This window comes from Artibeus jamaicensis, unplaced genomic scaffold (genome assembly GCF_021234435.1).
Source record: "Artibeus jamaicensis isolate MK-2021 breed Jamaican fruit bat unplaced genomic scaffold, CSHL_Jam_final contig_519, whole genome shotgun sequence".
Taxonomy (NCBI): domain Eukaryota; kingdom Metazoa; phylum Chordata; class Mammalia; order Chiroptera; family Phyllostomidae; genus Artibeus; species Artibeus jamaicensis.
In genome coordinates, this window is record NW_026521871.1 from 7,928,007 (window position 1) to 7,942,116 (window position 14,110).

The window sequence follows — 14,110 nt, forward strand, 5'->3', positions numbered from 1 at the left end:
GCAGGTGAATGTCAGCGGGAAGGCACGACGCATACTCACCTCGTGGGCCCAGGACCCTCACTTCCAGTGGGGCCAGGCCAGCCTTGCTGCTGTCCACCGTAAAGGACTGTAGGACTCGGGCTCGGACACCTGAGCCCACCCCAGGGCCGGCAATCTTGACCTTGCTGGGGTCCACAACATCCTTCACAGGAACCCTGAAAGGGCTGCCTGGAAAAGAGGTCATGGGGTTCTGAGTCTCCACTGAAATTGTCTGAACTTAGCATGAGAGCAGCCAAGAACAAGCAAGATAACATCAAGTCCCAGACAGCAGAAGTCAAGCATTCTGCACCACGGCCAGATCCACACTCCAGGCAGACATCACCAATCAATCATGCAGACCCTCTTCCTGATGTGCACATCCTAGTCAACCCGGTGGCCTGAACTGGGCCACCAGAGGTGGCCCACCAGAGGAAACCAACACGCTGCTGCAGCTAAGACAGGATACCTTATTAAAAATAACCCCACTATGGGTTTGTTCCAGGCCAGGAAAAACTGGGCTGATGTTTAACCAACCAAAATTTCCATGAAGCTAGCAGGCTGCTGAATGTTTCACAGCAGCACTTCACAAGTCACCTTGGCTATGAAGCTTGACACTAAGAAAACCAACCAACATTTCACTAAATGACTCTGCCTGGGAAAATTCTGGGGCCCAGGAGAAGCTGGCATTTGGCTCTGTGAGGCAACAGAGTGTCTGAAACTCTCTGATGATGGAAAAACTGCAAAAGGGCCTCTTTCTGTTGTTATGCTCAAGGACGGCCAACCTTTCAAATGCTTCAAGCTCAAGGGTCAGCCACACGGGCCAAACTCACCCTCTTCTGCAAGGTGGATTTCAGAGCTGATGGCATTCTCTAGACTTTCCATAAAGTCAAAATAGCTGTGTTGTGTCCACTACCAGGAGGGGCCCATCTCCACGGCTGCCTGCCTGGTTGGAGCCACCAGGTCACCTCTGGTGACATTCTCTGAGCTCTACTCTCCTATCTCATGAACTGCAGGGCCATAAAACTCTAAAAGGTACTCATGGCTCTGTGTTCGGTCACTGAGCTCTCCTTTCTCTTCATAGCAGTCAAACCATAATTTTAGTGCCAGGAACCCCAGACAAGCAGCTTCCACAGGGCACGAGCTTTGACTGTCAGGTCCATGGCTGAATTCCTCTTGATAAGTAATTATAGGAATTTAAAAATCTATATTGAAAAAGGTACAAAAATAAGTTTGAGAATATTCCTTTAAATGAATTAAGGCCTAAATGAACACCTAAGTAGAACTCCTTTGAACAGAATGTCAGTGCTTTCTGATCAGTGTGAGAGAGAGTAAATGTGACTGTGTGTGCAGTTGCACATGACTGGGGGGAACAGCCACAATCGGGAAAGAGTGTGTGCTCAGGGGACACTCCAGCTTCCTGGGAGCCAATCCAGAACCCTGAAAGTTCGACCTTTGGCCCGCCCTTCCTGTCAGTCTCAGGGTGATTACAGCCTTCGGGTCAAAGATAACACTGACCCACCCAAGGCTCCTCCTGAGGGCTCTCAGGGTGGGACTCTGTCTTCTTTCTTACCACACCTGAGATGAGGCATCGGCTGACTCAGGAGTAGCACTAGAGTCATTGGACTTGTGTCCACACCATATGCACACTCACCTCCACTTCTGATGTGTATTGGGTGGCAAATGTTTCATTAAAGAAACAGAACTGAACTTATGAAAATGCCCCTGCTGAAACATGAAAGTTAGAGAGCCCTTCATTACTGAAGTCATGTATTTCTTTACTGTTTGAATCATTTATAGCAGTGTTTCTCAAGTGGGGATTGTTTTGTCTCCTACTGGACACACGACAATATCTGGAGACATTTTTGGTTGCCACGAAATGGACCACTAAATACTCTGCAATGAACCAGGAAGCCCCCACAACAAAGAATCATCCCGGCCCAAATATTCACATTTCTGAGGATGACAAACCCTGTTTTTCAGGAAGTGTATATACTGTATCATCCCACAAAAAATAAATTAATAAATAAGAATGTGAGGTTGTGTGTCTTTATCATCTGCCAGGACTGTCAATTGAAAAAAACAAAAAACAAGATGCATGTATAAGATGAATAAGAGCCAGTCACAGAATAAAGTGAAGATTTTCAACTTTGTAAAGAAACAGCTCTTCTTTACATTAAGAACTATGTCCTCCAACACATGAACAAACATTTTTAGTCAAAACTCCATGTCAACACTTTTTTTGCCTGGTTCTACTGGGAGTTAAGATATTCCTGGAGATGCAGCCCCAAGGAAAATTCTCCCTTTGCAGCAACTATAAATGTCAGACTATTTTTCTTATTCAGGGAGGTATGCAAAATCAACTGTTCTTGAGATTCCTTTCTAAGGGAGAGCTTACCAGGGATATGGTCTCCTCCGTATGTGATATTCACGTCGTAATCCCCTGGAGCAAAGGGAATGTACTCAGCACTGCAGCTGCCATCTTTGTTGTCTCTGCAGTTTATCTTCGACTCTGATGGTCCCTCGACAGTTATGCCGAGCCCACCAATTCCTGCTCCTCTGGAAAGTGTGGAAAGAAAGCAAAGCAGTACTAGTGGCTCATACCAGTGTGCTACTGATAAAATTCATTTAAAATCCCTCTATAAACTTCCCATTTATCCAACTCAACTACTATGACACTGCTCGCACAGGGAATTTCAATGATGTTATATAAATAAAGATAGCTTTGACCCCTCCTTTTCAATGTTTATCCTTCATTTGTTTTTCTTATCTAATTGCATTGGTTAAGACTACAACTACAATTCAGGCATGTGCCTTGTGACTGATTTTAATAGGAATTCTTCTAATATTTCACTTAAATATGAAATTGGCTATATATTTCTGCATTGTTGGGTTAAGGAGCTTCCATCTAGTCCTGGTTTGCTCAGCAGTTTTATGACTGCTATTGTCAGTGTTTTCTGGTACCTTTTCAATATACTTTGTCTTTCTCTGTAATATAAATCTCTACAGAACAAAATGCTTCTTTTATTATAAAAAAAAATGCCTCTCAAAAGTTGGGAGACTTTACACATATGTAGGAACAGCCATAAAACTTTTTTAAAGCAGTTAAACTGCTTAGGGCTATTCCTTTTAGAGAGTCAACACACAAAGCCCAGGGCCTTGCTTACCTGGTAACCACAGTGAAGACATTGGGTTTGTTGGTGAAGGCCTCTTTCAATCCAGGTCCTTGGGCTTGAACCCGAGATGGTTGGCAGCCTTCGGTTACAGCCACTTTGAAGGGACTGTTTGGGACAGGCACATCATCATATGTTACCTCCACTACATGCAGGCCTGTTCAAAACAAAAAAGCAAAAACATATTGCTTAGAAGTCACCTTTTTATAGGAAATGCCTCTACTCCAGGCTTTTATCTAGCACTCATGTCTGCATGCTTTACCATGTTACTGGAAAAGGGCAGGTTAAAAAAACAGTAATATTGATATAATCTGATTTTTTAAAAAATATAAACTGTCTATTGATGCTTTCTGTTCACTTGGCATTCACACAACCCTCTCCACTACCCACTCACAAACCGACACACACACGAGGTCTCTTCCCCAAACAAGTACCACTAAGTCTACATTGAAGTCTTAAACATACTACCCTGTTTTGGGAAAACTCCATCCAGTCACTTATCAAAAACCAAAAAGATCTATAAAATAGATATACAGGCATCTATAAAAAGAGTTTTACATTTCTACACCAGAATATCTATAGATTTCATATGTCCTGGTAATGACAATATATGATATGTTGATTTTGTTTCTTCATGCCTTTATCATTTCTGAAAATGTTCTATAATTTTGAATATTCTAGAAAGAAATCAATGTGTTAAAAAAATTACGAAAATGATCAATACTCATTACATCATCCCATCTCCTGCTCAGATGAGGCTTAGGCTAAACCCCGCCCAACAGTGGGGCCAGCACGCCAGGTCCAGAGTCTGGGTGGCCTTGTTGGGGAGGAAGGCTTTTGTATTTCCCTGTCATTTTTCAAGGGCCTCTGCTGAGATGACGGGCTGAGCACACAGGGTAGAAATCGTCATCAGACACCAGGAGGAAATGGCCAGGCACAGTTTTGAACAGTGTTATGTCTAAGAAGTCAACTCACCTTTTTCGAAGGGCGTGTACTCCACCTGGTAGGTCCCATCGGCATTGTCCGTGACAAAGCACTCGGTGGAGGCCCCCGAGGGGTTGGCAATGTGGGCCTTGATGTGGTTGCCCCCCACCTTCGTCAGGGGTCGGGAGTCGACCGTGAAGTCTGTGGTGGCTTCACGAAACACATCTGCAGAGAAATCACACAGATAAGAACATTACCTATACCCCAGACCCAGGAGCAAACCCAAGAACCAAGGCTGCCGGCACTTAAGGCACAATTCAGTGACAGCAGACAACTGGTCTGACTCTCAAAATCAGGAAACTAATACACACTTTCTGCCCCCACCAAAAAAGAAGCCCCTTCCAGGGTAGCCTCAGCCAAGCAACAACATAAGCATTGTACACATTTTTGGATAAAGGTGGGGGTTGCCGCCTCTTTTTTAATGGAACCCACCTTTTCCTTCTATTCCTGGCCCAAAGACTTTGACCCTGCTGGTGTCCACAGCGGGCTCCACCTTGATGCGGGCAGGGAAGTGGGGCACAAGCTCACCACCATACTTCATGGTCAGCGTGTACATGCCAGCAGTCAGAGGCACGTAGGTCACGGCGTAGGTGCCGTCTTTGTTGTTCTCAATACAGACTTCAGCTTTTGCTCCCGAGTCTGAGACAGCTTCCAGGCCCAGGGTCCCGGGCCCTGCTTTTGAGCAATCAACACTGAGCAGCCCAGCTTCACCCACTTTCCCATGCTCCAGGCCTGGTCCTGATGCCACGACTTTAGAGGGATCAAATGGCATTTCGATGTCGGCTTTGAAGGGGGAACCAGGTATGTGGACTTCTTCAAAAAGAATGTTGACGAAGTACTCCCCAGGCTTTGTAGGAAGGTAAGAGACGGAACAGGTCCCATCACCATTGTCAGAGCATTCAATTTTAGCCTCGCACGGACCTTCCACAGTTAGGCCCAAACCTCCGGTTCCAGCTCCTTTGGTGTCAATGGTGAACTCAGCAGGCTTGCCCACAAGACCACCCTTCAGGCCAGGGCCATGGGCCTTCACCTATTTGAAGAAAGAATGAAAGTCAAACTTTGCCTGATGCTAATATTGCTGCTCAGCCAGTTCTGCTTTCAACACCCAAGCCTGCAATCAACACTAAACAGCATCTCAATTAGGTGGGCCTTTTCCTGGGGCCCAATGTGTGACAGACTCCTCACCACACCACTGAGTTACAGCCACCATGCAGTCGCTGCTGCTGCACATGGCTAAGAGAGACATGGCTGTGAACTAACCAACCTGAAAGGGAGGGGCGTGAGCCTCTGAAACACAGAGCAGGACGCCCCCCACTCCTGCCATGCCCAGCTCCTATAAACCTGAGGGGCAGAGCCGGAGACCTAACATCCAGCCCACAAACACACGCAGGTTTCCCGGGCTGAGTGCTTGTAGAACAGTTTGCACGGACCTTACTGTTGCTTTGGCTACTACACCTCCCTCGACAAGGTCTGCATAAAAAGAAAATAACGGTAATGGTGGGTATGTCATTACATATTTGTCCAAACCCATAAGCTGTTCAACACCAAGCGTAAACCCTAACGTACACTTGGACTTTGGGTGATTATGGCATCAATGTAGGTTCATGAATTATAACTCAGGGACTAACAGGAGGCCATGCATGTAGGAGGGTGGGGACAGAGATCCTATGGGAAATCTCTGTACCTTTCCGTCAATCCTACTATAACCTAAAACTATTCTAAAAATAAAAGTCTAACAAAAATTTTTTAAAAAAACCAAAAAACTGATTTTAAAAGAGGCAAAGGAGAGAGTAAAGCTTCCACCTCGAATTTAACCGACAAAGAGAGTTTTATAGGACTCATGCCATTCGGACCACTGGAAATACTCCAACACCCTTGATTCAGGACTACAGGACGAAATAGCAATGAGAATAGCCCGTTTCTATATTTAATTACTATGATGTCTGTGGGTGAGCTCGTTCTGTGCCATACACCAGCCGAGGCCTCCACGTTCACCAATCTCCCCAACCCTGACAGGCTCACTTTGAAGCGAGTGCCGTTACTACACCGACAAATGAAGGGAGAGAACTCAGGGCGGGGCCCGTGCGCTGCTGCACAGCGAAGAGGAGCAGCGGTGAGGCCCAGCTGCCCACAGGACGCTTCATGCTCCACTGGAGGGAAGAGAACACTGTCGGCCACTGAAAACTGACTTTCAACACAACACGATTTCCTAAAGGTGTCTGCCAGGATTGGAGAAGGACTGCGTGTGGTGTTACACTAGACCACAGGGGATGCGTTCTAGAACAAAAACATAAGCTGACCTTGGTGGGATCAGGCGGCAGTGAGGCCTCCACCGTGTAGGGGCTCCCAGGCACAGGGTGTCCATCGTAGGTCACATCTACGGCATACAGCCCCTCCTCCCGAGGGATGAACTTGGCCGTGCTGCTCTCCCGACCTGGCACAGGCGCCACCAGACATGGCACTACCTTCCTCGACGGGCTCAGGATCGTCACGTCCAGCTTCCCTTGGCCTCCCGCCCCTTTGGTGTCAATGGCAAACTCCTGATCCTTCCCAACTTCCACTCCTGGAAAAGGTAAGCCAACTAATTAATTACTATTTAATGTTGATTAATATAATAATGATAGTTACCATTTACTGAACGCACTTTGGTCACCAGGCCTCAGTACCGCATACCATCTCCTTTAAATTTCATCACAACCCTAGGGAGGTTATTAGTAACCAACTGCTTTTAACAGGAGGCTGAGACTCAGAAAGGTTGAGTAATTTATCCAGGGTTCCACATCTAGCAGATCACAAAGCTGGGGCTTTGCTAAATTCACTTGATTCCACAATCGGCTCTGCTGATCAATAAGTTATAAGCTGACACCGTCTTCTCTCCTTTACTTACTTTTGATGTTAAAACAAACCATTTCCATAAGCTAGTGTTTTATTTACTAATTCTTGGCAGCAAATTTAATTCTGCAGCCAAGAAGGCAAAAGTGAGAACTGGCATTTAAAAGGTCTTTGCAAAAAGCAGCCCACAGAAAACCACGTGTTGTATTTGACAAAAACAGGGAAAGGACTTTGAGCCAAAACAAAAGCCCTGGGAAAGTAGTCCTTGCACCCCAACCCAGGAAGATCCCCCGACTCCAGGCCAGCGCAGGGCCTGCCTGGATGAACACTGTGCAGCCACACCATGGAGGGAGGCCTCCACGTCCCAAAGGACTTTCCTAATTGGCGTTGTGGTTTACCAGGTATGGAGCCGGTATGGAGCCGAAACCCTTGGCGTCTTGGGAAAAGGAGTTATGAGGGAACAGAGTGAAGGGTTAGACAGGGACCATTCATATGCTCTGAGCTGGCTGCCCCCAGGGAAAAAACCTCATCAAGCTCCTGTTTCAGAGCCCAGAGTGGGGAGCTGGCCTCATTCACAACTTATACATTCAGGTCACGAGTCAATTAAGGCGCTCACCAATGGTCCCACCAACACCCAGAGAGACCCTCATGGGTGGAACACGAGAGGCCTTCCCTAGGGGTATGCATGTGGCCCCGTGAGCTTGAAAGCAGGTGAACATGTGCCACTAAGGTGCGGCCAGCCAGCAGCCACTGGGTGAGAATGTTTTTCCATCTCCCTGAAGTGAAAGATGGGCTGAAGACACTGGGGGGAGCAGGATGACTGTGATGCAAACAAAATAAACACTGCTGACTGGTTTCTGCCAGCAGAACTGTACGTGCAGATGCAGACACGAGCGTCTTCTCTGCATGCAGACATGCAGACGTCTGTAAGGACAGACAATGAACTGATAACTTTGGTTAATTGTAGGGAGGGGAGGTAATGGCTCTTGTGGAATCACTCTTAACCGTGATATTTTTAGATAAAAAATTGGTTTATGCATTTTTGGGTAAAAAAAATAATTTTATAATCACAGATTGAACTTCTGAAGCTGAGTGGTAAGTACATCAGTGTTCATATTATACCATTCTCCTCTGTATGTTTGAATTTTTCCCTAATACAGTTTTTCCTAATTTAAACTAAATGAGCTTGCAGTAATAAGATACCTAACAAGTTAAAGGAATACTCGGATGGAGGTAGGGGGTGCCCCACAGCTGTGGTTTCTGGGTGCCAGGGAGCTGACTTCTATGCTTGACTCTTGACCCCAGTGTGGATTCAGTGGCCAAGGAGAGCGGGCCCAGTAGAAGCTCGCCAGAAAGCAAAGTGCCCAACTTCTCTGTAATGAAAACATTCCACTGTGATGCCAGCAGTTGCTGAGGGCTATTACTGAGGTACAGTGCCAGGGTCTGAATTATTAGCTCATTTAATTTTCTAAATATTCCTTTGAGTGTTCTTGACCGCCTCCTTCCTCATCCCCACCGTATGAACAATGAAAACTGAGGCTCCGTGACGTTATGCGGCTAGTAGGTTCCCACTGCATGGCCCCAATTCAAAAACAAGTCTGTTCTGCTACAAAGTCTGTTAAGTCAGAAACTGATTCTCTGTGAACTGTCCTTTTAAGGGAACCTGACAGCTCCTGATGGTCTGCGATGACCCGTCTCCCCTCCATTCACACACTTACTGTTTTCCAGTCCGTTAATTTTTATCTTGCTCAGATCCAGCGGAGCTGCCACGCCCACAGTGAAAGGGCTTTTAGGGATGGGATCCCCACCATATGTCACCAGAACCTGCATGCTGCCCTGGAAGGAGAGAAAACGGAGTACAGATTTGGGTACCAACATACTAACCTGATGTTTAAACCTGCCTTCTGGATCTTTCATCCTACCCAGAGATGGGTTATTTGATTCCAGTGGATATAGAAAACATCTCAGACATATATTTCTAAACTTCTGGCCTCTGGTAAGCAGGCTGGAGAAGTCAGATAAAATAAAAGGAACCAGTAACAACAAGGACGACTTAATGAGCATTGTGCTCTGCGCTTTGAAGCATCTCCTGGATTCAATCTCAAAACGGTCATAAAGGGTAGTTCCCCGTCAGCCCAATTTTTCCAGAGAAGTAAAGTCACTTTCCCCAAATCACCCACCCGGTAAGTGTGAGCTGGGCCTCACACCCACAGCAGCCAAAGCCATATCCTAGGTCAAGGAGACAACAGCTGCCGGTGTGAGGGCAGGCTGGGTCTGCGGGCGTGGCAGGCCCCCTCATTAGCAGCCCCCATGACAGCAGAGGGGCAGCGTGGCCCTACGCGCTGCTGTTCTCTCTGGGCCAGTCCCGGCCCCCTCACTTTGGGCTTCCTCTCTCCACGGCCCCTCCCTCCAAACCAAGGCTCCACGAAAGACTACAGCTGTCTCAGGCAACTAATATCCCCCTCCACTGGAAGGTCCAAGCATACGTAAGAGGACCACGTGGGAGGGAAAGAGGCAAGGAAGGAATCCAGCGCTGGCTGGAATTCAGCCCTGCTGAAGGCTGTCACTGATCAAGTGTTAAAAGGGTGTCGCTTTTGGCCTACGTATATCTTCTCACACTCCTTTTGTAATAACAAAGGCAGGGAAAGCCAAGAAAAAAAAGCTGGGTGTATCAATGAAGAAGCGAGGACTGATTCCCCAGGATTTATTTGTGCTGCATGCAAAACAAACAGGCTCCCGCCTCCAGGGTGTAATACTTCACGGTAAAATGTACACGTCAGATCCAACAGAGCAGGGACTGACTGGATACTTCGGCCGCCATGGCTTTCCCGACATGCCAGTGCATCCCGAGCTCTTAACTCCTCACTCCCAAACCCCTAACTCCTTGAGGACTAGGCCTCACAGCTAAGCCAGCGCCCTGGAAAAAACTTCTCCACCACCCCCAGTACATTCTGACCGCCTCTCTGGAGTGACAAAGGACAGAGGGAAAAATCCTCTTCCAGTTAAGCCTCCCCATCTCGTAAAAGAAAGTATGTTCTCATTACCAGTCATAAAAAAATAAAAACTCAAGACAGGAAATGAACTCCACCTAAAACTCCTTAGGTAACAGGAGGGAGGAAGAAAGTTTAGAGGTTTACACCTGCAGTGGTCTGCAGCATTTTAAGGTTTGCCCAGAGCCCACCCGAGGAATGGCCTGTGCTTTTCCTGAGGGATGAGAAGCGAGGAATGCCTGAGCGATGACCACCGGGCATCTCACGGAGACTTCTCAGACTGCAGGGCAGTTTTATTCTCCCCTGCCAGCTTCTGAGATCTTAATCTCATTCTACAAAACACACACACCCAAGACCATAACCCGAGAGCTCAGATGAAGATAGGGCGGGCAGCCACCCACTGCCCCGTTTTCCAGAAACCTCTGTGACACCACAGCCACCAAGAGCACTAATGCTTCAAGGGAGGGACTGCTATCCCATAAGGCTCAGTGAGTTGTAGGGTTTCCCAAAGGTGCCAGAGCAGCATGCGGAGTCTTCAATGCCCAGAGGCTCCTGAGGTGGCATGCCAGGTACTGCTGCCACCAGCTTCTCTGACCGCGAACGGAGGTTTGGGGAAGCTTGGAGTGAGAAACTGAGGTCAGATGAGGCCACAAACAAATAAAAGCACAGAAGGCAAAATCCTCAGGAGAAACTGGCATTGCATGATTTCCCTTCCATAAAATCAAGACTTTGACCTTCAGGAGGCCTTCAAGCTCCAGCTCAACAAGTCCACTTCTCCAAGGCAGAAAGAGCTCTGACCTCTACCTTCTGATAAGAGCTCAGAGGATGGCCCAGCAACAACCATCCCTGGTCCACTGCAGGCAGGTGAGCATGTGCCAGCTGTGGCTCAGGGACCCTGAAGAAGGGGGCAACAGCCGGCAGGTACTTGGGAGCAAAGAGCCAGCATTTTCCACAGTTCTTAAACTGTCTCTGTGAATCATCTCTGTGAACGTCTGTCATTCAGCCACTTGGCCGTAAGTCCGCACAGAGCATCCACAGTGTCAGGCCCTGCGCTCAGGGCTGGGGATGCATATACACATATATATCATAATACCCTGTCCTTGGGGAACCCACAATACAAGGAGAGACTTAACCTGTTTTCTACGTCACAGAGAGAGAGATCTGCAGAATTTCAAGTTGTCCAAATAACAAAACAGTAAACCTCACTCTAAACAAGAAAGGACCAGAGAGGCACCGTGGAGCTCTTCACACTGGAGATAGTGACTGACATCAAGACCTCACCAGGCTTTTTGGATGTATGATGGGCTGCATTTGGACAAACAGCCCCAAGTGTCCACTGAGCATGCAGACAGCCTTCAAACCTGCGGCTCTCAGAGAACTGGATGAACTTGACCTTGGCGTGACTCTGCAGTACGGACCCTCCCACTCCAGTTTCATATCAAATGCAACAAAACAGGACCTGGGCTCCTGACCACCACCTCTACCGTTCTACTGGCAGCGGGGGTTACGCAGGGCAATGGGTTCTAAAGTCCTTTCTGGGGATGCAGAACAAAACCTGAACGTGTCCTGACATCTGCAACTTACTTTTTAGCAGTGCAGCTGAAACACAAGAACATATACAGGCACAGGGTAAAGCAGGAGTCTCAAACTGTTTCTAGAAGAGTCTATGACCTTGTGATCTCGACCAGTGTGCACACTCATGCTTTCTGGTACCTTGTCTGAAGAAACACAGAGTGTTGGCAAGAAAGATGATATCCAGCGAGTGCTCCCAGAGGTAAGGTGCCCACCGGCCCTCAGAGGCATCAGCATGAAGATAATAACCTACTTAGCACTGAACAGCCTGATGACAAAGGGGTATTCTGTCTGCAAAAGTATTAATTTTCCCACTACTAATAATGAACCCCTCATTAAAGTGAAAATAAAACAAACAAAACAGGAAGTAGCATACGTGGAAATAAAAGGCCACACTTGTAACAAGACACACAAACTTGCCCCAAAGAAACCCCCTCAGTGTCAGAGAAGCTCTCATAGCAAAGACTCCGCCTCCAAAGACGTGGAGAGCCCAGAGCAGGGGCCGCCCGCGCGCTCCCCACGCCCACTGTACTCTGCACTGTACCCCTCACTCTCCGCACTGAACTGTGGCCGGCTCCCCGCTGAGCGGCGCTTCCTGAGCAGTGCTTCTACAGAAAGCACCACCTCGCGCTGCTCCCGCAAATGGCATTTTTTGCGTGACGGGCTCTGTTCTTCAACAAGTAAGGGAGCCCAGAGGTTGGAATGACTGTTCTGAATACGCTGCGAGAGCAGTAAATTCCAGGCTTTTTTCTGCAGGAATATCTGCTTCCCAGACCCCAGAGGTGTGGCCGTGAGGAAAAACAACTTTAAACAAACAAACATGAATTTGTACAGAGATAGATTTTTTGTTTTATCCTCACATGAGGACATGCTCATTGATTTCAGAAAGAGGGGAAAGGAGGGAGAGAAAAAGAGGGAAAGAAACATCGATGTGAGAGAGAAACATTGGTTACCTCTCACATGCACCCCGACTGGGGATCGAACTTGCAACCTAGGTATGTGTCCTGACTGAGAATTAGGTCAAAAAGCCCTGGATGGAAAAATCCTGTCTATATCCCCGCCTTTTCTAAAAGGGGACCATCTGGGGCTCTAAATACGTCTTTTAGAACTGAGAGCCTAAAGGATGAACACTGTCTCTTTGAGGAAAGACTTTGAGAAAGACTCCCTATAACGACACCTTGTGAAGAGGGTAAACTAAAAGGCCAGGAAGGAATAACAAAGGCGAAACTCCTTCTCTCTGAGTAATTAATCAAAGACTAAAAGGCAGCTGGTAACGATGGGAAGAATGTGCATAAAAAAGGTAGATATTAGGTCCTGAATTTCAAAAGCATTTCTCTGCTAAGACCCAAAACGGAGCGGGGAGTTTGGGGTGAGGAGAGAGGGGCTAGCATTCTGCTTGTTCTTGAGCATCCTTGAGGCCCTCCTGATAGAACCAGTCAGTCTTCTGAGAGCATCTCACAGAAGTTCAGAACAAAAAGCGGGAAGAGCCGCCTCCCACAGGGGAGCAGAGATCACACTGCTGGCCTCCAAAGTGACCCAGCACCCAGCACCCAGCACAGCACTGAGAGCAAAGAGGCCTGGCTGGGGCTTTCAGTGAAGGGGATGCGGAGACCCTACCTGCTGGGTGGGTGTGTATTTAACAGTGTGGGAGTAGTCATAATTATCGATGACGTCCAAGTCCTTCACCGCGTCTCCAGGGAGGGGGCTGCTAAACTGCACGTTCAGTGGGGCTTTTCCGGCCCCTTTTGTGTAGACAGTGAAGTGGGTTGGTTTTCCATTTTCCACACCTGGAAAGATAAACCATGAAGTGAGGAGACAGGCCTGGCTGGAGTGGTTTCACTTTTAGAACCGGTCCGACAGGTTTATCCGCACCTGCTCTTCAATGCGGCCAGAGACAGGGGCTGGGGCTCAGCTCAGCACTCTGCCACTCACCTGGAGCCCAGAAAGAACACCTGCCTTGGGTGGAGGTAAGTCTCTCCAGGCCTCAGACCAACCACGCGCACGGCACTGGCCTGCAGAGCCTCCAGGGCGGCCTCACGTGCACACACACCATCACACCTGCCACCTTACCTGCTTTGCTGAGGCCAGGGCCTTCTGCCTTCACCTTGCTGGCATCGTGGGAAGGGTCGACTTTGACTCTGAAAGGGCTGGCGGGGATTTCCTGTAGCAGAGATACTGTCTCAGTAGGAAAGCCCCTAAAGCAACTGCCAGAGCTTAGCAGGTGGTGAGCAAACTTCTGCTACCATGTGTCAGGCTTTCACACCCTGACATCAGGGAAGGGTCATGATGGGTCACTTATGAATGCGTTGGTCCCCTACATCACAGGTTTCCCTCCATTTTCTTCACAGCCAAAGGAAGGTTTCCCACAAGAAAATCTGAAAACTCTGAGCCTTTACCACCGAAAGTGACAGTAATATATGGGGTCAGAGGGAGAGAAATGTTCTCTAGGGACAGCTGAGAGCTGTGGTTTGGAGAGTGGAAGAAATCAATCAGAAATATAATGGTTATAATTCTTCAAAAAGAATGGCACAGACTATCAGAATA

The 14,110-nt window shown here is 47.8% G+C and overlaps 1 protein-coding gene across 5 annotated transcripts in view; it reads right to left on the reverse strand.

The window, feature by feature from the left end:
• Window positions 1-14,110, reverse strand: part of FLNB (filamin B) — a 137,518-nt gene that overhangs the window by 36,544 nt on the left and 86,864 nt on the right. For all 5 annotated transcript variants that reach the window (XM_037137388.2, XM_037137387.2, XM_037137386.2 and 2 more), the window contains exons 17-25: window positions 13,637-13,727; window positions 13,184-13,353; window positions 8,723-8,840; window positions 6,473-6,735; window positions 4,605-5,202; window positions 4,164-4,337; window positions 3,183-3,345; window positions 2,414-2,574; window positions 40-207 (exon numbers count right to left, since the gene is read on the reverse strand). In XM_037137388.2, coding sequence (XP_036993283.2) covers window positions 40-207; window positions 2,414-2,574; window positions 3,183-3,345; window positions 4,164-4,337; window positions 4,605-5,202; window positions 6,473-6,735; window positions 8,723-8,840; window positions 13,184-13,353; window positions 13,637-13,727 — 1,906 coding nt within the window. The remainder of the gene's footprint in view (window positions 1-39; window positions 208-2,413; window positions 2,575-3,182; window positions 3,346-4,163; window positions 4,338-4,604; window positions 5,203-6,472; window positions 6,736-8,722; window positions 8,841-13,183; window positions 13,354-13,636; window positions 13,728-14,110) is intronic.